At 46.9% G+C, this 23752-nt stretch overlaps 1 protein-coding gene across 7 annotated transcripts in view; it reads right to left on the bottom strand.

The window, feature by feature from the left end:
- Nucleotides 1-3699: 3699 nt before the first annotated feature.
- The window catches only part of CTCF (CCCTC-binding factor), a 37366-nt gene continuing 17313 nt past the window's right edge, over nucleotides 3700-23752 (bottom strand). For 3 of the 7 annotated variants that reach the window (XM_030457936.1, XM_030457938.1, XM_030457937.1), the window contains 11 exons: nucleotides 23051-23135; nucleotides 17875-18667; nucleotides 17049-17219; nucleotides 16106-16239; nucleotides 14357-14477; nucleotides 13418-13567; nucleotides 11171-11331; nucleotides 9164-9346; nucleotides 8645-8780; nucleotides 6051-6218; nucleotides 3700-5462 (listed from right to left, as the gene is read on the bottom strand). In XM_030457936.1, coding sequence (XP_030313796.1) covers nucleotides 5281-5462; nucleotides 6051-6218; nucleotides 8645-8780; nucleotides 9164-9346; nucleotides 11171-11331; nucleotides 13418-13567; nucleotides 14357-14477; nucleotides 16106-16239; nucleotides 17049-17219; nucleotides 17875-18667; nucleotides 23051-23053 — 2202 coding nt within the window. In that variant the 5' untranslated portion in view covers nucleotides 23054-23135 and the 3' untranslated portion in view covers nucleotides 3700-5280. The remainder of the gene's footprint in view (nucleotides 5463-6050; nucleotides 6219-8644; nucleotides 8781-9163; nucleotides 9347-11170; nucleotides 11332-13417; nucleotides 13568-14356; nucleotides 14478-16105; nucleotides 16240-17048; nucleotides 17220-17874; nucleotides 18668-23050; nucleotides 23136-23752) is intronic. The other 4 variants (XM_030457935.1, XM_030457939.1, XM_030457940.1 and 1 more) reach the window with 2 other exon arrangements.

The raw sequence follows: 23752 nt of genomic DNA on the forward strand, positions 1-23752 counted from the left end.
GCTCCCAGTATTTCCCAGTGCTGGCCCAGCTGCCCCTACCAGAACCTGGGAAGAAGGTGCTGCCCAGATCCCTGGGAACAACATCAGCTTGGGGGCTTTGTTCCCCTGACTTGTCCTTTTTTGACAATCCCCCAAGCTGCCTGAGCTGCAGTCTGCTACCCAGGGCCTTCCAGAGGAGTTTTTTCCCCAGGTGGAACAAGTCAGGAGAGGCAGTGATCCCTGGAAGGGCTGGGGGATGTTGCTGTCCTGCTGCAGACACATCTTCAGGATGAAAGGGAAGGCAGGAAAGCAGCTCCCTGCAGGGATGGTGTCTCCACGGAGCTGCTCAGCACCAAGCTCTGCTCAGGCACCTCCTCAAACTTCCTCCATCAGCAGGCAGAGGAGCAACAGGAGGAGGAAGGGCACAAAGTGTTCACCACCTATCAGAAACAGCATCTGCCAGGGACTGTCCTGCCTGGATCTAGGGTGACAGACAAGGATATTGCCCTCTGAAATTCTCAGAAAGGGCCCCAGGCCCCAGCTTTGTTGTGCAAGGACATTGAGGACATGGAGAGAGCATCTGTCCCATCACACCCATCAGAGGATGGCTGAAAAAGCACAAAGAAGCTCCAGGCAAGCCACATCCTAAGCTCATTAATGCCCCAAAATTCTGGGTCCCACACAGAATCACAGTGTAGTTTTGGTAGGAAAAGACCTTAGAATCAGAGGCTGAAAAAATGAAGGCTGGAAAAGACCTCCAAGGTCAGATGAAGACCAAATGTCAACCTAGCACCAACGTGGCTACTAAACCATGCCCTGAAATCAAGATCAAAGTCTATGCTGGAACATGTTGAGCATCAGAACATCTACCAGTGCAGAACCAGGCCCAGGGCAGGGGGAAAAATCCACTCCCTGCCTCTTCTGCAAGTCCAGGCACATCAGGACATCCACAGGATGTGTGTCCTCCCTTCAGGGGACATGAGCTGAGCATTTTCAGCTCTGCATCTCTCCAGAACAGCTCCACCAAGGGCAAACCAGAGGCCTGCAAGAGAGGCAGACAGGCAGATACCTCCCCAATAAAAAACAGGCTGCAGGTCTGGAGTCACCACAAAGCAACCAGATCATCTGAGCAGAGCACAAAATAACAGAGTGGGCTGAGGAGAAAAGGAGAAGAGTTCAGGGTGGCTGCTCCCCTCCCCTTCCCACCAAACCCTTGCTTGGTTCTCTGAGAAAGCTCAAAAAACACCCACGATAAAATGCTGCTTCGATTTCATTTCTCAGATCAATACAAAAGCCACTGGTAGTCGGTCCCATCTGGGACCAGCCCCATGTCCCCAGCTCTGCTGGGGCAGTGGGTTGTGCCCAGCAGGGCCAAGAAATGCAAGAAATACAAGAAATCCTTGGGGCACCACCCCCTGCAACAGCTTTCCCACCCCCCTTGTCAGCAGTGAGGTTTCAGGAGGTGGTGGTGGGGGACTCACCCTGAAAACACCTTTGCTTTTCCAGCCCCCCATCAACCCTCCTTGGCTTCAGGTTTATGGAAAACTGCATCTCCTTCAACTCACTGCCTCTCTCTGGATTACCTTTGGGGGTGTGAGTACACCAGCTCCTTCTCCAGCTGAGAAAGCACTTCAGGATTTAATAGCTGCTGCCCCAACATGTACCTCTCCCACCCACTGAAAAAGTCTCCAGCCTGCTCAGGGTTCCAGTCATCCAGCTCCTGATTTTCTTGGCAATTTCAGGAAGGACCAACTTGTCACCAAACATCTAGTGAAAGTCCAGCAACTCCTGGGCTTTTTAAGTATTTACCATGCTGCCTGCAGCAAGGGCTGTTCTGCACCTGACAGTGCAACACACACAGTCCCCAACCTGCCTGACTGCTCGCTCACACCTGGCTTCACAGCTAAGAGAAGATGAACCATGGAAACGCCACCTGAGGACCAGTCCCACCACCCAGACTGAAATGGAAATAACCTTCCTGCTGTCCAAGCCACCAGGTACACCCATTTCAAATCCCAGGCAAAGCCACCAACTCCTGCACAGCTTCAGGCTGGAGCTGAAAATGCTGTTTGTGAGTGTCCAGCCTGGCACCCGCTGCCCGTCACCTCCTCTGGCCCTGCCACACACCAGAGAGAATCATAGAATGATAGAATGGGCTGGGTTGGAAGGGACCTCAGAGCTCATCAAGTCCAACCCTTGATCCACTCCCCCCGTGGTTCCCAGCCCATGGCACTCAGTGCCACATCCAGGCTCTTTGGAAAGATCTCCAGACACGGAGAATCCACTACTTCCCTGGGCAGCCCATTCCAATGCCTGAGCACCCTCTCCAGAAAGAAATTCTTTCTCATCTCCAACCTAAACCTCCCCTGGCACAACTTGAGACCCTGCCCTCTTGTCTTGCTGAGAGTTGCCTGGGAAAAGAGCCCAACCCCCCCCTGGCTCCAACCTCCTTTCAGGGAGTTGCAGAGAGTGATGAGGTCTCCCCTGAGCCTCCTCTTCTCCAGCCTCAACACCCCCAGCTCCCTCAGCCCTTCCTCACAGCAATTCTGCTGGATCCCTTCACAGCCTCCTTGCTCTTCTCTGGACCTGCTCCAGCACCTCAAGCTCCTTCCTGAACTTCCTGAGGGGCCCAGAACTGGACACAGGACTCAAGCTGTGGCCTCCCCAGGGCTGAGCACAGGGGCAGAATCCCTTCCCTGGACCTGCTGGCCACGCTGTTCCTGAGCCAGCCCAGGATGCCATTGGCCTTCTTGGCTACCTGGGCACACTGCTGGCTCCTCTTCAGCTTCCTGGCAATCCAGACTCCCAGGTCCCTTTCTGCCACTCTGTGCCCAGCCTGGAGCTCCCCGTGGGGTTGTTGTGGCCAAAGTGCAGGACCCAGCACTTGGAATGTTGAACCTCATCCCCTTGGGATCATCCCAACTCTCCAGTCTGTCCAGGTCCCTCTGCAGAGCCCTCCTGCCTTCCAGCTGATCCACACTCCCCCCAGCTTGGTGTCATCTGTGAATTTGCTGATGATGGACTCAATCCCCTCATCTAAATCATCAATGAAGATATTGAACAGCACTGGGCCCAACACTGATCCCTGGGGGACACCACAGCCGCCATTTTGATGCAGCCCCGTTCAGCACCACTCTCTGGGCCCGGCCCTCCAGCCAGTTCCTAACCCAGCACAGGGTGCTCCTGTCCAAGCTGTGGGCTGACAGCTTTTCCAGGAGAATGCTGTGGGAGACGGTGTCAAAGGCATTGCTGAAGTCCAGGTAGAGCACACCCACAGCCTTCCCCTCATCCCCCAGGTAGGTTTCCTGATCATAAAAGGAGCTCAGGTTGGTCAGACAGGACCTGCCCTTCCTAACCCCGTGCTGGCTGGGTCTAATCCCTTGTCCATCCCGTAGGAGCCGTGTGATTGCTCCGAGGATGAGCTGCTCCATAACCTTGCCAGGCACTGAGGTCAGGGTGACAGGGCTGGAGTTCCCCGGGTAAAGGAAGGACAAGGGAACCCTGGTTCTGTGCACACTCACCTGTGCTCAGCACAGCTCCCAGGGATTTATTTAACCTCACAGATGGCTCCTGGTGTGGGGCAGAGGGCTGCAGGGAGAGGAGCTGGTCCTTGTCACAGTGCCTGCAGCATCCTGCCTTCCAGGAGAGGCTTTCAGCTCCAGAGATGACTGCCAGGTCGTGCTGCTTGTGTGCACAAAGAAAGCAAGCAGTGAGCACACGTGTTAATCCATTATTATTTATTAGCTGTACAGCAGTATATTCTCCTTCCCAGTTTTCAAACCCCATTACATATTTTATAACAGTATTTTTTTTTCCCCATGTTGGCTTCCTAAAATAATGAAAAATATCACACAGTACAGCTAAGTACAAAAATGCATCAACCTAGAGTCTGATAGCTAAACTGATAGCTCTCTTAAAAGCGATACATAGAAGAAAAATTTGTTTGAAATCAGCAAGACTGAGGCTCTATAAAAAGCTTACATATTTTAACATGTGACAGTTCATATACAGGCATCATTTGTATTTCACATTATTCCTTTTTTTTTTGTCTTTCTCAGAGATCCAAAATTGTTTCATTACTGACCTATTAAAATTCCCTGGCCCAGGTTTTGAGGGCTGCACGTAAGAAATCACCACCTCTGCCTTAACATAGGATTCATAAACACAAAATACAACTACAAGATAGAGCAAAGAAAATGTAGTCGTGAAGTTATAACTAAAAAAAAAAAGAAGGTTAATTATACAGTTTCAATGCCAGTTTCGTGTGCTTCAAAAACCAGATTTCACAGGTGGGTTTCTCTTCTTCTGCAAGCAATGGTCTGGGTAGGGCTCTTCTCTACGTGATTGGTTATCAACAGCTTTTCCAACATTTACACTCTAGCAATTCTCTCATCACTTAGTTTGAAAGGAATTAAAACACTGGGGTTTATTTAAACTGCATTTTTGCATACCTCTTAATTACTGGAAAAAGATTAAAATGTAAAAAAAAAAAACAAAAACCCAAAAAAAAAGTTATTTACAAGCTTGACCATTACAGAAAATGCTTTGCAGAAAGCAAAGCATATTTAAGGACAGAAACCAGCTGGAGCATGCCAAAAACTACCGTGTGCAGCTGACTTGGAGAACCAGAGCAAGTCAGTGGGAAAAAGCAAAAAAAAAAAACAACCCAAAAAAACAAAACAAGAAAAATAACAAAAAAACCAAACAAAAAAAAAACCAACCAAAAAAAACAAACAAACAAAAAAAAAAAAAAACAAAAAAAAAAAACCACAAAAAACCCCAAAACATTTTAAAAGTCTAGAACCCTCCCAAGTCTGCATTTACAGTTAAAAACACTACTGAGAGAAGGAGGCTGAAAGGATTCTGGGCACTGGAAGGGCAAGTCCGGAGTGGTTTACCACATACTCTACTCAAGGCTTCCACTTTTTTGTATTAAAACTTGGTGCATGTAAACACGGCCCTTGGACCAGCTTTACAATGCTGTTCAGAGCAAAAGTAATCAAGCATCTCAAAGGAAACCCTCAAGGACTCCAAAATATTTCCTAATGTTCCATGATCCTGAAATGCTACCATAAAACAGCAAGTTTCTAGTTAAATCACATTCTAACATCATCTTGAAGTTTTATTTCCCAGTACGTTTGGTAAAACGGTCTAAAAATGATGCATTTCCCAAAGCCAAGAAGAAAAAAAAAAAAAAAGAAGAAAAAAAAAAAAAGGGTAAAAGGAAAAATAGTTTTGAGCCGCTTAAACACAGCCCAGGGCAGTTCAGTCAGCCAGGTGTGGTGCTCCTCATGCTCCTCATCACCGATCCATCATGCTGAGAATCATCTCAGGGGTAAGGTCTCCATTGGGAGCTTCCACTACAGCAGGCTGAGCTTCCTCCTCTTCCTCTACTGTTTCTGCATCAGGTTCTTTCTTTACTTCCACTATGATATTTTCAATTTCACCAGTGTTCTGGTCTTCGACCTGAATGATTGCTGCAGCTGGAAGGGTGGAAAACAAAGAGGAAGACAGATTATATATTTTTTTTTATGTTTTTTACTGGTTCCAGAGCTTCACACCTCACCAGGTAACTTTTCACTGTTCCAATGGAACACGAAGGGTCCATAACTCACATTCCCACATTCCTCTGGCATCCCAGTGTCTATTTCCTTGCCCCTGTATGAAGATGTGGTGCCCCCCCACCCCCCAGTTCCAGTGGTGCCTTTGGATATCAAGGCATTACCAAAACTAAGGATTTTGTAGCATAATCTACAAAGCAAATGGTACCAGGAATTGTATTAGAGACACCACACGTGGTGTAAAAAGAAGTGAGTTGTTTGCACAGCAGTGAACTGGAATAATACTTGAGAAAAAAATCACATCCTCTCCTCTGAGCAGCGTCTGAAGTGGCTGTGGTCCCTCAAGACCTGGCACCAAATTTCACCCCAAAGCTGAGTTTTAAGCAAAGCAGAGACAAGTGCAGTTTTTAAAGTAAGCTCAAAGGGATCAGCTCTCCTACAAGAGCTGTGAAATCCAAGGAAAAAGGAGCTCAAGCAAGCAGTGTAAGACAGCTTCAGTCAGAGACTCACGTTGGGATTGTTTGGGTTGGGCAGCAGCTTTGCCTGGTGGTCTTCCTCTTCTTTTCTTACTGGGAGGTGGTGCAGGAGCCTCTTGCTCAACTTCTGGTTCAGCCTCAATTTCTACTGCTGTTTCCTCCTCATCTTCATTATCATCCAAATCCGGCTCAGCATTTTCCTCTGTAAGAAACGTTGTATCAGGTAAGTCTTTGGTTTCAACCAGAATGGAAGATAGAGAACCACCATCAAGCCCTCATCCAGAAGGAGTAAACTCCTTCCAACACTTGGCAGCTCCCAAAAAGATGGCAAATTCTCTTTTTACAACTGGAAAAACCAAGGGGCAATGATTGCAAGTTATTCCTGAGGAGATCCTGATTGGAAGATTCTTCACTATGAGAAGTCAGAGGTGGGAATGATCTCCCCAGGGAAGTGGGGGATTTCCCCAACATTGGACACTTCTGAGACTCAACCTGACCAGGTGCTGGGCCATCTCATCTGATCTGTGCTCCTCCCTAGAAACAGTGGACCAAATGGTCCTTTCCAACCTGGCATTCCATGATTCTGTGATGGGAAAGAAGGCAAACAAGGTCTTTCTGGGGAAGCTGGTGGTACAGACTGTTAGGCTGTTACCTTCACATTAAAGAGAACAAGTTGTCCTTCAGAAAGCAAAAGGAAACATAATGCTGTTCAATTATGCAAGAACAGCTCCTCTGAACACCCACAAAGGAGCTCAGAGAGACAATGGAAGGAGGGAGACCAAGAAATTCACTATTCCCAGGCCCAGCAAAGGAACCATCAGCCCAAAACCCAAACCACTCAAGGCAGAGGAACACAGGGAAGGTGGGAAGCCAAATTAAGGAATTTTCCCTCTTGTTTGGGTCACACCCAGGAGAGCCATCAGCCCCAGTGTCCAGGTGTGAAATCCATCAGGATGAGTCACAGGGAGCAGCTCTCCACATGACCCTTCAGATTAAGGAGTGGGACAAAGGGACTGAGGCAGTTTTGGGATTTTATTTATGGGATGCTTAGGGGAGGGGCTGAGGTGACTGGGTGAGGAACAAGCAGGGGAAAATAGAGGGGCAAGAGAGTAAAAGAGGGAAGTTGCACATAAATAATGGTAGCAGCCACTACAGTATGAAACACAAGAGAGATCCCAGAGCAAGTCTCCCAGCCCTCAAGAAACAAGTGCCAAACATCAGCCTTTCCCTGTTGAGTAAAAAACCAGGGTAGCAGCTCCCAGACACTGGGACTCTATGCCTCAAGCTGAATGTGGCAGAACCACACAAATCCTCTTTTACAGTGACCAAGAGGACCTTCCCCAATGCAATGTATTTTCCAAGGCTCAGTCTACTCACAGGATGTATGATGGCATCTCCCACTCACACCAACTCTGATAAACCTCAACCAGCTTTGGAGCCAATTCCAATCCAACAGTCCTCAGGGCATGCTGTTGGGGTTCTCTACTTTTTATTTAAGCTTTTAGTTCTGCACTTTTTTCTTTTTATTATTATTTAGATACTCCCAAAGCAGACAGAGAACAGTGAGAGATGCTGAAGAGGGCAATACTGTTTTACACCAAGGCTTTTATATTTTTCTACACAGACAAGGAATATTCCCCATGCCAAATTTCTTTAATTCAATGGATTTCTCAGGTCCTGCCTCTTTAGAGCTTCTACATATTCCTCCCCCAGTTCAATGTGTCTCAACAGTCTGTCTAATTTGGGGCAGACAGGCCAGATGGGAGACAAACCAATCATTTCCTATTTCTCCCATTAGCACAAGATAAGTCTGTTTCCTCACAGCTTTGCTCACCATTTTTAGATATTTAAGGGTTGCACAAACTCATGAAACTGCAGATCTAGAGATAAGAATACCACTAAAAAAGACAGTGCTTCAAACCTCTGGCTTACTGCTAGTGTTAAGTTTCTGAAACCTATCAAATGACCCCTGAGGAGAGCACCCCAACAACTGAGGCTGAAGGGATTAATTAGTTCAGTCACTGAGCCACAGTCATAGGAAGCTCATCACCTCATCTAACAACCATATCTCTGGATCAGCTTCTCCAAAACCTGTTCTGAACCCCAGAACATACCAACTGAATAAAATTAGGGTCTGCCCCACAGACAAAACTCACTGGAAGAAGCCTACAGATCAGAGGTTAAAGATTAGATGCCACAGAATCCCATGGGTTGAACTACCTTCCACTGAGGTGGTTATTTCACTCTTCCTGCCACCAAGAGCTTTTAATGGTTGAAGTTACATAAGCTTTGTTGAACTGACTGTAACACACTTTTAAAAAGATCTATGGAAACCTGGATTCAGGCACTTCACTAGGGAGTTTCTGCAGTCAAGGTTTGCACAAAGATGACCACACTCCTTTCATTTCCTCTAAAACCTGTCTGCCACCTCAGTATTTCAGATCCACGTTTCCCTAACCCTCTTCTCACAGCCTATGCTCCTTCATTAAGTTACGTAAAGCACTTCAGCTGAAGATCTGACCAAGCTTTGCCTCCACCAGGATGGAGGATTCTGACTGAGTTTTTTCTTCACAAACACAGTGAATCACAAGCCTGGAAATTCTCAGAACATATTGAACTGTTTCTTACCACTATCAGAGGAGTCTTCTTTCTTAGACCTCATCTTTCTCTTTCGGCCACGTTTGCCCTTCTTTGTCTCTCCTCCATTCTCTCCTTCCCCACCATCTAGGCCAGAGCAGTTATCAGCATGTCTGGCCATTGTGTTCTACTCAGTGAAAGAAGAGCAAAAAATACAACAAAAACTAGGTAACATGCACTGATCAGATTTTTGACTCTGTTTTTTAAACACATTGCTGGCAACTTATGTTTCTTTTTCTTTTGTTTTGTTTTTAAAGGTAAATCTCACTAACTTTCACTCATAAAGTTGCATTTACATACTGTTGATTATGTCAACACTAATATCTGCTAGTAATAATTATACCAGGCTCCCCCCCCTCAGTTTTTCCTCTCAGAAAGTTGTATTCTATGTCAAAGATCAGCATCATGCACTGTGTGTCACCCACCTTTCCTCTGGGTAAACATGGTCCCCCTCCCTTTGGCTAAAAGCCTAATTCCATCCCAAACTCCCCCACATTCAGCTTCCCTTACCCTACGAGTGAATGTTTTGCCACACTTGGAGCAGACGAAGGCAGCAGGGACAAAGTTGGGGTCATGGTATCTTTTGAAGTGCATGTCCAGGAGCTGTTTCTGGCGGAAGGTTTTGTCACAATGGCTGCAGGCATAAGGCTTTTCTCCAGTGTGGGTCCTTTTGTGCATCACCATGTGCCTCTCCTGACAGGGACAAGCAGGACAGGAGAAATAAACTGACAGCCCTGGAGGAGTTACAGCTTTTCTCCCTCGCTGTTCTTTGTGAGGGGTCCAGTTCTGGAGTCCCCAGCAGCAGAAGGACACAGAGCTCCTGGAAGGTGTCCAGAGCAGAGCCACTGAAATGCTCAGAGGGCTGAGCACCTCCCTGGGAAGCCAGGCTGAGGGATTGGGGTTGTTCAGCCTGGAGAAGAGGAGGCTCCCAGGTGAGCTCAGAGCAACCTTCCAATATCTGAAGGGGCTACAAGAAAGCTGGGGGAGGGCTTTGGACATGGGGGGGTAGGGAGAGGACAAGGGAAATGGGTTAAAACTTGAAGAGAAAGGGGAGATTGAGGTTGGACATGGGGAAGAAATTCTTTAATTTGAGATCCAGAGATAAGAATACCACTAAAAAAGACAGTGCTTCAAACCTCTGCCTTGCTGCTAGTGTTCAGTTTTTGAAACCTATCAAATGACCCCTGAGGAGAGCACCCCAACAACTGAGGCTGAAGGGATTAAACTTGGAGAGGGGAGATTGAGGTTGGACATGAGGAAGAAATTCTTTCCTGTGAGGGTGCTGAGCCCCTGGCCCAGGCTGCCCATGGAAGCTGTGGCTGCCCCATCCCTGGCAGTGTCCAAGTCCAGGCTGGATGGGGCTTGGAGCAACCTGGGCTGGTGGGAGGTGTCCCTGCATATCTAAGGGGGTTGGAACTAGATTTTTTTCAGTGTCCTTCCCAACCCAAACCATTCTATGACCTCACATGCATTGATGCAGAAGAGCAAAGATTCAGCTAAAAGGAGGCCAAAATTTTATCCTCAGTATCAAGTAAAGGATGATTCCACAGGAATGTGAAAGCATCTTGACTGATGACATATTCCATCCCAGATACCTCCATTCTATATGGACTCTTAATCCCTTGATACATCAAGGCTCTGACTCCAAAGGTTGGAGTCACTGGCCAGGCCGGGTGAGATTTTGAGCAACCTGGGCTGGTGGGAGGTGTCCCCCCATGCAGTGGGGTTGGAATTGAGATGAGCTTTAAGGTCCTTTCCAACCCAAACCAGTCTGGAATTCTATTTTTTTAAGGGAATGTGTAGAGAGGAGCACTACACCATCAAAAAGCAAAGGCCCCAGAATTTCCCTTCACACCCAACAAATGATTTGGTTATTTGGAAGCTCTTGACTGCTAGTCAAACCTAACAGCTAAGAGATCCACTGCATACTTTCAGGTCCTGTTCTAACACTCTAAGAGTCAGCCAGCCAAGGGAGGTGATTATTCTGCTCCTGCTCTACTCTGCACTGCTACAGCCTCAGCTTGAGTACTCTGTGCAGGTTTGGGTGCTCCAGTATAGAAAGGACATCAAGCTATTGGAGAGCATACAAAGGAGGTGCAACAAGGATGAAAGGACTTCTGAGGAGCAGCTGAGGTCACCTATAGATTGTTTAGTTTGGAGATAAGGAGGCTGAGGGGTGACCTCCCCCTCACGAGGGAATGGGATGGGGCTGGCACTGATTCCTTCACTCCTGGGAGCAAAGAGAGGACTCAGGGAAATGGGAGGAAGCTGAATCAGGGAAGGTTTAGGTTTGATATCAGGGAAAGGTTTTTCACCCCGAGGGCAGTAGAGCAATGGAAGGAGCTCCCCAGGGAAGCAGTCAGAGGACTTCAAAAAGCATTGGGATGATCTCCCAGACACACAGCGTGATCCCGGGGGTGCCCTGCGCAGGGAGAGGAGCTGGACCCGATGCTCCCGATGGGTCTCCCTTCCACCTTGGCAGATTCTGTGATAAAAGGGGTCCCAAGAGCAGCTCACCTGTCTGCATGCATAATCACATTGGTCACACTTGAAGCGCTTCTCATTCTTGTGGGACTTTTGGTGCTGGATGAGGGCGTAGCGCTCGTGGAACACCGCGTCGCAGTAGCGGCACTTCTTGCCCTGCTCGATGTAGGAATGCTGCTTCCTCAAATGGACACCTGAGGGGAGAGGGAGCAGTGCCTGCCATCACCACAGCTTCCCCAGCACCAAAGACTATGCCTGTCCTGGGCTGGGACAGGATAAAAGGAATTTTCTGCCTTGTCCTTTTGCTTTCAGCTCAGTCTCTTGTCAGCAGCTGCACTTGCTGAAATTCACAGCAAGTTTCTCAGGCAGTGGCTGCTCCTGGGACTGATAACTCCATGGTTATAGTTACAGCCAGAGCCTGGTGTGCAGAGCCAGGGACACTGCTCAGCTCTGAGGAACAGTTTGCCCTCCAGAAGGAATAAAGAGGTCCCACCTGCAGCCTCCTTTGGGGAGGAACAGACAAGACAAATGATCAAAATTGATCAAACAGAGGATTCCATCCCATACACCTCAGACTCAGGAGAAATTGGAGGCATCAGGAGGGTCAAACCCCTTCCTGCTTCCCCTTCTTCCCCTCTCCCTCTTTGCTTCAGCAACCTGGGAGGTTTCTGTCTGTTCCTCTGCCTGTGCTCCTGATCCATTCCAGCCTGGATCTGTGTGTTCCTGCCTCCAGCTCCCAACTCCTGCTGACCCCAGGATTCCAGCCTGGACTTTCCCAGGGCTGCCCTGCAGCCTCGGTGGGGATGGGAGAGTTATTGGGGGGAAGGGGGGAGGAACCTGGGATCAATTTCCCTGTATATTTGTATAGATTTAGTAATTTTTCCTATTTATCATTACTGTCTCATTAAAGCTGTGCAGTTTAGTTTCCAACCCATCAGTCTCTCTCTCTTATTCCCTCTCCTTTCTTTATCAGGGAGGAGAGGGGGATTAATAAAGAGAATCTGTTATTCAGTTTAATTGCTGGGCCAGTCCTGACAATGCCCTACAGCCCCCTGAAGTGTTCTCTGCCCTCAGCCTTCAATCCAAAAAAGTGAAATTAGTACTTTAGGTTCAAACTAAAAACGATTAAAAGCAACGGAACAATTTCCAGACAAAGTTTTTGCAGAAAAAGTTTTGAGTTTTATCATGAGATCCTAGAGTTGGTTATTAGCAACCTGTGCTGACACAGTCCACTTACTATTTGGTAAAATATGATTGTCAAAACTGAAGTGCCTTCTGGACTGTTATGTTTCAGACTACTCCAAATTGCCTGGATACAGCAAGAAGCCAGGTAATACATAAGGGAACAGGATTTTCTGCAGGATTTAAAGTCAAGAGTGACACAGGGCTAGAAGGCAGCAGGGATACCAGCAGATAATCCCCAACAGAGGTTTTAGCCACTTCTTTAAAATCCTCCAACTAAGAGCATAGCACAGCTGCATGGGGTAGCTTAGGGTACACTAAAGCACTATTAGAAGAATTCTTCATAGCTATCATCTGCCTTCCTCTGCTGTAAATCATCTCATTTGCTCCTGATACCAACTGACTGTCATCCTCTCAAACTGCCTCTCCCTGCAGCACTTGTCTTCATTGGAAAGGAGCCTGCCTTCCCATTTCTAGGGTGCTATTCTGTTTAGAGACAGGAAGTTCTGCCAAATCTTCCTTCTCAGCTGCTCTGGACATGATGTTATTTTTCACCTTCTTGTAGAACATCAAGGAAAGCTTCCCTGCTGGAATCAGACTGGGCACTGATAACTAGACCAAGGCCCTCTCACTGCAAGCACCAGGGTCTTTCTGGACACCTCAGTCTCTCCTACCCTGTGTATATCAGATAGCAAATGAAAACTATTTGGTTTAATTCAAACCTTTGAGCTTGATTAGAAGTTTCATGCAGAGCTCTTAATGGCCTGCAAGGTGCAGAAGGTCAAGCCAAGTGACCTTTAGGGTTTTCAGACCCTAACCCACGGGCAGTTGGAATCTGAGTCCAAGTTCAAAACACAGTAACTTGCCTTGTAGACTTGAAAAACATCCTACATTTTCAAATAATGAAAATAAACAAAACTATCATAGTTTGCAGCAGCTACTGTAAACTACAAGTGCTATCACCAGCCAAACATCTAAGCCTGTGCTTCATGTTGTATTCACCAGAACTGTGAGGTTAAAGACAAAAAAGACAGCAGTTGGGTTTTGGGAACTCCAATTCTGAAATGTGTTTGGTGGAATCTTCAGCAAAATACATACCCAGGTCACTCTTTCTTGCTATAACAGTATCACAGTGAGGACAGTGAAATTTGGCCACGTTCTCTGTGTGCTTCTGCAAAATGTGCATCTTCATGGTACCACTCTGAGTGAAGCGAGCATGGCAGATATAACATTCATATGGCTTCTCTCCTTCAGGACAAGAAAAAAAACAACCAGCATAAGTACTTTTATTAGAACAAAAACCCCAATGAGCCCTGAACAAAACAGCCTCCCAGAAACTTGCTACAGACTGCAAGCTGACAGAAACAGGAACTCCAGGGAGAGCTCAAAAATGTCTCTCTCTAGATGTTTCAGCTCTTTCTTTCTAGAAAGAAATTCAAGTTCAGTCTTTCACCAAGTGAGTTAAATTATCCCCTGAGAAAGGCATGAAAGACCTACAGGCAGGCTGCCAGAAGACAGCAAACAGCCTAAGTTTTTTGAGTGGGGTTTCTGAATGATCATATATATATATTTGTATTTCTATATATTCAAGGACATTTCTTCCTTTCAATTTTAGCATCATGATTAACTTGGCACTCCAGCAACATTCTGTGTTAAAAACCCATTACTCCTATTGAAGAGAAACATTATGAACTACATGCACGAGATGCTTTTGCAACCACCCTCAAGCATGAAACTGCACATGGCTATGGAGTTCAACTGGAAGCAGAACACCTGAAAAAGAAGTTTCTTAACTAGAAGTGATAAACTTTATCACCTCACAGTCAAATTGGAAACCAGACTCTTCCAAGATCATTCCTCTAGGAATTACTATAGGGTTATGAATTTAGCACTTACAAATCATAGTGCATAATCTTTCACAATAAAGGTTTTATATTAAACTACAAAAGAGGGTTTTCTTTTGATGTTTGTGTGTGCACAATGAATGCAAAGTCTCAGTGCTCTGACAATAAAAAAACCCCAACAAGACAGCAATACCAGAGTGGGTCCTCATGTGCCTCTTCAGTTTGTAGGTGTCCCTGCTGGCATAGCTGCACAAGCTGCACTGGAACGGACGCTCTCCGGTGTGAGAACGGATGTGGCGTTTCAATTTGCTAACCTGGACATCAGGAGAAAAACTGTAGTTAGGAGAGATGAGCAGGACAGGCTGCCAAAAGTGCAAGAAATTAGTCAGAAGTTTAAGATAAGTCTGTTTTTATTTTTATCTTGCTCAACTAAGCAAGCATGTTTCGACACAACACTACAACAGCCACTCAACTCCTGCCCACTCTCCTTCCCCTCCCAACCTCATTCCCAGCTCTCACTGGATGCTTCTTAGAATCCTAGAATGGGCTGGGTTGGAAGGGACCTCAGAGCTCATCAAGTCCAACCCTTGAGCCACTCCCCCCGTGGTTCCCAGCCCATGGCACTCAGTGCCACATCCAGGCTCTTTGGAAAGATCTCCAGACACGGAGAATCCACTACTTCCCTGGGCAGCCCATTCCAATGCCTGAGCACCCTCTCCAGAAAGAAATTCTTTCTCATCTCCAACCTAAACCTCCCCTGGCACAACTTGAGACCCTTTGTGCCCTCTTGTCTTGCTGAGAGTTGCCTGGGAAAAGAGCCCAACCCCCCCCTGGCTCCAACCTCCTTTCAGGGAGTTGCAGAGAGTGATGAGGTCTCCCCTGAGCCTCCTCTTCTCCAGCCTCAACACCCCCAGCTCCCTCAGCCCTTCCTCACAGCAATTCTGCTGGATCCCTTCACAGCCTCCTTGCTCTTCTCTGGACCTGCTCCAGCACCTCAAGCTCCTTCCTGAGCTGAAGGGCCCAGAACTGGACACAGGACTCGAAGTGTGGCCTCACCAGCGCTGAGTACACTCAGTGCAGTCTGGAGTTTTGTGCTCAGCATATGAAGACATGCTAAAGTTTGAATTTTATACATATATATATATTTATATATATAAAGCACCTATCACCACATTGATAAACATTCTTTGGAACCACTCTGACAGCAGAGGTAAGACCAGGAGTCAGCCTGTTAGTACCTCAGCACTTCTGTTTCCAACCAATTTAATAAAAAACCAAACCAAACCAAACAAGAAAGTGTTCTGGGAAAGCACACACCCAAGGAACATTGCAGGGGATCAGTGTCCCCCATACCGTGTATTTTAGTCCACAGGGTGCTTTCTTGGGTTCTCTCCAGTTACTTTGAGAGGGATGAGATAAATCAATGCCCTGCTAAGAACAACAGAACACCAGTTGTGCAATCTGCTTTAATTCCCCTCTTCTCCTGCTTCTATTTAGAAGGCAGGAACCCAGCCTCAAGCTCTGTATGAACATGATTGTTAAGGCATTTTTTGCTCAAACATGACCCTGCTGGGTGATCACCAACCTATGCCTACAAAACACAGCATGAAAACCACACAGCATGAACACTGCTCGTTCCTAAATCATACTGGGAAAACCAGTGTAACACAGTTTAGTCACCAAGCAAACCACAGGGGCTGGAATTATAGCACTGCAGCCATAGTGGAGGGAGGATAAAAGCCCAAACCCCCTTCTCAACTTCTCCCACTGCAGTTTTCTTCCACTTTTTTAGAATTATCTGTTCATCTTGCTCAAATTTCACCTCACAGGGTAGAAACTCTGGCCAAAGAGGAAACGCCTAAGAAGAGAGTTTGTGACAGATGGGGAACAAGCTCTGAAGCACCCATGGAAGTGGTTGGTGCTGTACCACTGAGTTCCATACCTCCACACTAGCATAGTCACACATGGAGCATTTGAAGGGTTTCTCGTGGGTGTGTTTGTAGCGGCGGTGCCGAACCAACTCTCCACTGGTCACAAAGGCCATGTCACAGTCTGGGCACTTGTGAGGGCGAGTACCTGATGGAGTGCAGCAAAACAGGGAGATTTAGTGACATGGAAATTTAGTGACAAAGGAAAATAGGACATTTTTATTTTAATTAGCAACATTGCTTTTGCGTTCTGAAAGATTACGGCGGGAAATAATAGCCAAGACACAACTTTTTATATAAATAAATAGTGATGGACTGAAGACCTTGGAGAACTGATACCTTTTCAATAAGGAAACCAACTCATTTGTGTGTCACTTGGTTCTTTCAAACCATCCAGTTAGACATAACGAGGCAGGCAGAGAAAATGAAGGATATGACTTGGGGTTTTTTTGGCAGAAAGGTCACAAAAGCTTAATTACAGTTGAGTTACCTGTAGTTTCTTACTAGAAACTTATGAAAGGAGAAACAGAAGTGTGCTACAGTTTAGAGGAAAGTTCTATTGGTCTTGTCCATAATCTATTCCTTGGGGGTTGAGTTTTTGTTTGGTTGGTTTTGTTGTTGCTGTTAGTTTGCTGTGTTCTACTCCCTTACATGTAGCCCCTCATTCTCATCTTACATTTCCTCCAGCAGCAGTGGCAACATAGAACACAACTACTACTGCCCAAGACAGATGGAATATTTTCTGTCAGCCCAAGCTCAGGACTGGCTTTATACCTAAGCAGAGGATGAGCTTTGCACCTGTGCCAGGCAGAAACCTTGTGTCCAAAATGAGGAACGAAGAGCAGTGCCGCGCGGTTTCTTCCCAGATTCAAGCCAGAGCTGCCCTGGTTTTGTATCTGTTCTAATCCCAGAGCAGATCCTACAAATGAGAACAAGGTATGCAAAAAGCAAAGGTACCTGTGTGAGTGTTGAGGTGGTTCCTCAGCAACGTGACTGTCCGGAAAGCCCTGCCACAGAGGTGGCACTTGTGTGGCCTTTCATCAGTGTGGCTTTTCATGTGCCGGTCCAAGTTGGAACGACGCGGACAAGTATAGCTGCAGAGTTCACACTGGAATGTCTTCTTTACACCTGGCCAGGAAGGAAATCATCTTTATTCTTGGCAGGACTGTGGTCTATCACATCACATACAAGATCAGCAGGGGAAAGGAAAGATTTTTGGAGGTGTAACTACTACAAGGAACTGCCGTGTGCCATGGAACCCAAACGCAGAGCCTTAGGAGCAGCAGTTGCCTATGGCTGGCTTGGCTTTGGCCTCCATTTTATGCCAGCACTCAGTGTTCCTTCTCTGCTCTAAAAAGGTTCCTGATTTAGAGTTTTAAGAAAAGCTAAACATACCTACTGCTGTACTTTGCACCCTCTGCTCCCTCCAACAATTAGAAAAAATCCCACAGAACTAATTATACTGTTGGTTCCTGTTGTGAACCACATGTACACAAACTCTTTACATACATATTGCAAAGAGAAGAATCTTTTAAATTGTAGTTCTTTGGGAATACTAATGGCCCAGCATCATTCTCAAGGAAAACAAGCTCCTTTATAACCCAGATGGAGGAGATGGGAGGTTTGCCTATGAAACAATACAGCCAAGTGCTCTTATATAAAGTGTGACATTGGACATGTCAGCTTTACTCCCACGTGTATTTACTCAGCCACTTCAATCACACTGCAAGGTCCCACCACAACAAACACATTTTCAAAATCCACTTGCCCACAGGGAGCTTACCTTTCTTTTTAATTTTTGTTGGTTTGGGTGGCTTCATATTGCCCACCACCTTTTCTGCATTGACCTCAGACAACAAACCTTCCTGTTGCTCCTCTTCAAAGTCATACACAGAGACATCCACATCTTTGCCTTCCTCGGTGTAGCGAAGCTTACTCTTTTTGTTTTTCTTTGTTTTTTTGGCTGGTGGCTGATAGTCTGGATCTTTTTGCCAATTGGGATCTTCCTGTGGCTGAAGTTCACCTTGTTCCAGTGTCTCCACCTCACCATTTGCACCCACTTTCACTACTTGGAAGCCTTCTGGTAAAGGGAGGGTGTGACAGATCATGGGCTCTCCCTCTTGCAGGCCTCCTTTGGAAACCTCATTCTCATAAGCTCCCTGAAGTTCTTCCACAGACGTGGTGGCAACAGGTACAGTCACTGGTACAGGTACTTGGACCAGCTGAAGCTCACCAAGGTTTATAGGCTGCTCTTCCATATTAACAACCTGAAGGGTTATGATCTGCGTGTCATCCACCGTAGCCTCTGTTTCTTGAGGGACTGCACCTTCCATCACTTCAGTCTTCATCTGAAGAAGAGCTGGATCCAGCTGTTCCATCACCATCATCTGCACACCACTGTTGACATCCTGCACTACTTCCCCTCCATCTGCTTGGTTTGCTGGGATATGACAAGCATCCTCGTCCTGCCCACCTTCACGGCGCCTCTGATAGGTTTTTCTCTCTTTCCCCTTGATGAAAGTTTCTGATTCCTCCACAATAGCTTCGACTGCCTCACCTTCCATTTCACCTTCCTGCTGTAAAAACAAAGAGAATGAATGCCACACACCATCCAGTGCATCTTAACTGCACACACCCTAGAGGGACAAGAGCCTAACTGAAAACAATTGGCAGCCAGGTGTTCCAACCATGTTCAGAAAAGAGGATTTGAGAACTGGAGGGCTCCACTAGCCTACTGCCACCATAAACCATAAAAATCACAGAACTCTGCCTGGAGGGAGACAACTGTATGGGTTTCTTGGAAAGGAAGCAAAGCAAAGAGGAGAGATTGAGTGCTATGTATGTGCTTGAGAAGGGAAGGCTCAGGGGAGACCTTGTTATGATGTTCCAGCACCTAAAGGGCAGCTCCAAAGCAGATGCAGACTCCCTGTTTACAAGGAGTCCCATGGACAGGATGAGGGGCAATGGGCACAAGGTGCTCCTGGGGAGATTCTGACTGAACACAAGAGGGAAATTTTTCCCCCTGAGGACAGTCAGACACTGGAATGGTCTCCCAGGGGAAGGGGTGGATTCCCCCACTTGGGAAAGTTGGAAGTCTCAGCTCCATGGGGTGCTGGGACATCTCAGATAAACAATAATATCAGAAGGGTTGGACCAGGTGATCCTGACGTTCTGAGATTTTGCTGTTCCCAGAGGGAAGACACACAGCAGTATTAATCCTTACTGAGCTCCTTTAGTCACTTCACATAGCTTAGCAATATCAGAGGCAGACTTTGGCTATAAATTAAAAAAACCCTTATTGTTAAAAATCCAACCTTAAAGCATTACAGTGGAGAACTGCCAGACTTTTCCAGGAAATACTAAAAATTAAGCACAAGAACTTAAATCTCACTTTTTCATGTCAAACAAGTACTATTTCCTGTAGGTTTCAATTTAGCTGAACACCACAAATAAAAAGTGCATTTCTTGTCAGCAGGCTGGGGTTCAGTTCCTGCTCCCACTGCTGGGCACTGCTGAGCAGATCAGAGGAGGATGCAGGGTGCCCTCTTCAGGCCTAGAGAAGCACAGCCAGCAGAAAAGAGAGTATTTTACCTTAATTTAAATTATATGGAGTCAGAGCTGGTGGACTCCAGTGGTTCTCATGGGTTCAATCTACCCTACACAGTCATTACCAAACAATACTGAAGCTCAGCATTTTGGTGGGGCTTAACTGCAGCTCTGAAAATAGCTGTGTCCAAGCACAACATGGGAGATTTTCTTCATCAGAGCACTGTTCTCTGCACTCAGGCTGAAACAGGCAATTCCTCTATTCTCATCCTGCAGGAAGGTTGTTTCAAGATGATAGTTTCTTTTAGCTGCTACGTTCTTTTCCACAAATGAAAAGAATAAAAATCATAGTAAAGGAGTATTTCTTAAGTCCAGCTCTGTTTCAAGTGGTTGACTTGGGAAAAATGAGAGCAGATTCCACATGCATCCCCTGCATCAGGATACAACTCACCATACCCCTCACCTAAGCACTAAAAGGGTACCAAGGTCAATTTTACTGCTGAAACAAACGTGAAAAATGCCATTTTCCTTAGGAAGCTTGTGATAAAAGTTCTGCTTCCAATTCCAGATTTGACAAGAGACTTCCCCACCAGACTGCTTGGCCTCTCAGATCAGGTAACAGAATCTACTCAACCTGTTTTGTGAACTCAACACTGAAAGTTTCACCCCACACTGCTTCCAAATTCCTACACAGCACCTGGCACACCCTCATTTCTGAAGCACAGGCTCCTCCCCAGACGTGAAACCCAGCTGCCAGTGCTCACCAGAACCACAGGACATGTCACTGGGATGAGTTTTTAGAGATTATTTGCTCTCTTGCCTCTTCCTGCCCCCTCCCTTCGTGCTGGCAGAGCCATGTAGCTCAGTGCTGATGGCGATGCCAGGGCCAGCAGTGGTCTCCAGGGGGCAGCCGATACCGGCACCCGGCCCAGCCCGCCCAGACCCGGCCCTTTCCACAGCAGCTCTGTGAATGGGAGCAAATCCATAGGGACAAGGAGCTGAAGGACAGGAGATGATGCCAGAACTGAGGACTCGGCAGCAGGGGATGAGGATGGAGTCAGACTCTGCCCTGCAGCCACTGCAAAACAGCCCCAGCAATTTAAAAAAAAAAATTATTTTTTTTTAATTATCTCAAGTATTTGCAGAGAGAGAAAGAAGGAAAAGCCTGTTCAGGAGGCCAGGTCTCTGAACACAAAGGAAGGACAGTGCTAAACAAAATCTAATGCTGTGGTGGATGGCTGGGGGAACAGTAACACAAGATTTAAGATGGAGAAGGGGGGAATGGCAAAAAGCCACGTTCAAAGGCAAGGTGGTTCCCTGGGGGTGCCCTGCAGAGCTCAGCAGCTCTGACACACACCCACAGCTCTGAACAGCTCATGGGAGGCTTCCTGATGGATCTTCCCTTAGCTGCCAGGCTGCACCTGAAAGCCAGCCAGGAGGCCAAGGGCTGCCAGGGTCCTCCAGAGCTGTGGGAAAGCTTCATCTCCCAGACTTGCACACCAGAAAAATCCTGGGCAGGATTTTTCCAGGTCACTCCCAGGTGAATATTCCTACAGACAGAGGGTTTCCAGCCTAGGAGTGAGGGCTGAGACCCTGCAGGAAGAGACACTGGTCAAAGGATGCTCTGGTGGCAGAGAAGCAGGAGGAGTCTGACAGCCAGAGAAACAAAAACACACCCCTATTTCTACCAGCTTACTCTCTTACCTAGGGTGCCCTGTCGCCTGTCGCGACATCCCCGTGCGGCAGGCGGCCCCCGGCTGCCCCCCAGCGGCGACACCCGCGCACTGCAGCTCCTGCCACCTCCTCTGGAGACACAGAAACTCCTGGGCTGCAAAAAACCTTCGGCTTCCCTCTGACCCTGATGTCCTGCACCCCAAAATCCAGCTCAGGGATGAGCAGACACTCCTGGCTATTCCGTGCTGTCCCTGCCTGTAAATTAGCTTGAAAATGAGCGCTTAGAAACCTGACAATGCTTTAAGGAAAACTTCAGAGCACTCCAGGTTATACTCACAAGGTACAAAAATACAGCATTATACAGGAGTCCAGAGTGATGTCTTGGCCAGCTCAATCTTGCCAAGAAGTGAGGATTTCCAAATAAAAATAGTTCTGCAGCTGGGGGAACAGAGACCCTCTAAGCTTCTGAGAAAGAGAGGTGAGGCAGGCAGAAAGGGAGCTGGGAGTCTGGATTGCCAGGAAGCTGAAGAGGAGCCAGCAGTGTGCCCAGGTGGCCAAGAAGGCCAATGGCATCCTGGGCTGGCTCAGGAACAGCGTGGCCAGCAGGTCCAGGGAAGGGATTCTGCCCCTGTGCTCAGCCCTGGGGAGGCCACAGCTTGAGTCCTGTGTCCAGTTCTGGGCCCCTCAGGAAGTTCAGGAAGGAGCTTGAGGTGCTGGAGCAGGTCCAGAGAAGAGCAAGGAGGCTGTGAAGGGATCCAGCAGAATTGCTGTGAGGAAGGGCTGAGGGAGCTGGGGGTGTTGAGGCTGGAGAAGAGGAGGCTCAGGGGAGACCTCATCACTCTCTCCAACTCCCTGAAAGGAGGTTGGAGCCAGGGGGGGGTTGGGCTCTTTTCCCAGGCAACTCTCAGCAAGACAAGAGGGCAGGGTCTCAAGTTGTGCCAGGGGAGGTTTAGGTTGGAGATGAGAAAGAATTTCTTTCTGGAGAGGGTGCTCAGGCATTGGAATGGGCTGCCCAGGGAAGTAGTGGATTCTCCGTGTCTGGAGATCTTTCCAAAGAGCCTGGATGTGGCACTGAGTGCCATGGGCTGGGAACCACGGGGGGAGTGGATCAAGGGTTGGACTTGATGAGCTCTGAGGTCCCTTCCAGCCCAGTCAAGTCTATGATTCTATGATTCTATGATGTGATGTGCAGGCTCCCCATGAAACACCCTTGGTTTGAGAGGCTCCATACATTCCACTCAATCATTCTGCCCTAAAAGCATTTTTCAGCTTTCTTTGTTTTTTTCAGGGTTTTTCGGTTTGTTTTTTAGTGCTTGTTTTGGTTTTGTGGGGTTTTTGTTTGTTTGTTTGTTGCTTTTTTGGTGGGGTTTCTTTGTGTTCATTTTGCTTTGTTTAACTCAATCCTCCTTTTCCACAAAGAAAGGAGGTTTTTCCACAAAAAACCCAACTTTTTTCTCAACAGGGCTTTTAGAGGGAAGTTTTAAACATACTGAAAGAGTCATCAGAAAATACCATCAGCTCACTGAATCTGATCCTGCAGCTTGCTGAGGATTCTCCATTTCCACCCATTTTAACAGAAGGCAATCTCCTAAACCTTTTACAAACTTAAACTCCTGAACATCACCCAGCCTACTTCTGAAAAACAGGCTCAGATATTTCAGAGGATGCACTGTTTGCTACAACTGAGACCATTATAGCTGAAGGCTAGAATAAAAAATGCTGAAGGCATTTTGTCTTACCATTCTCCCAACCTTTTATTTCTGGCTTTTCTCTTCAGCTGTTACTGTACCTTATACCAATAGCTTAGCTCCACATTGACTGAATCTAAAAAGGAAAACAAAGCAGCAGGTTAAAAGAATATGATTTGGTAAATCAGCACTGAAGTTAAGGAAAGCTTCCAGAATAAGGAGAATGATCAAGGAAAAGACCAAGAAACCACCAAAATTCCCATATTCTAGCTGCATGAGACACTGTGTCACTGCACAACTCAGGGTGCTGTCACCATCCAATTCACCAGGTCAAAAGTTGATGTCCAAATGACAGACCTAAACTGAGGGGCAGCTCAGCTGAAAAACTGGAAGAAGCAGAAATAAGAGAGGGTATGCATTTGATGCAACTGACATCTTATTCCAAAGAAAAAAAATCAAAAGGTTACTTGAGAGAAAGCACTTCAGAGCTGAAGAAAGTCTCAGCCCAAGTGCAACACAAGATTTTGCCATTTTAGGTCCCTTCCTCAAGGTATTTGTCAAAGGTATGAACTCTTAAAACTCAGGGACATGGTTTAAGAACACTTCCAGTACAGCAAGACCAAAAACCACATTCAGAACTCAATTCACATAAAAACCCAACTCCAACACTGTGACAGCTTTGGTGCTTAGGGCTTAGCCACTTATTGAAACTAATATGGGAGTGGAAATAAAGCATTAGAGATTTATGTTGCC

The sequence above is a fragment of the Calypte anna genome, chromosome 11 (genome assembly GCF_003957555.1).
Source record: "Calypte anna isolate BGI_N300 chromosome 11, bCalAnn1_v1.p, whole genome shotgun sequence".
In the NCBI taxonomy this organism is placed as follows: domain Eukaryota; kingdom Metazoa; phylum Chordata; class Aves; order Apodiformes; family Trochilidae; genus Calypte; species Calypte anna.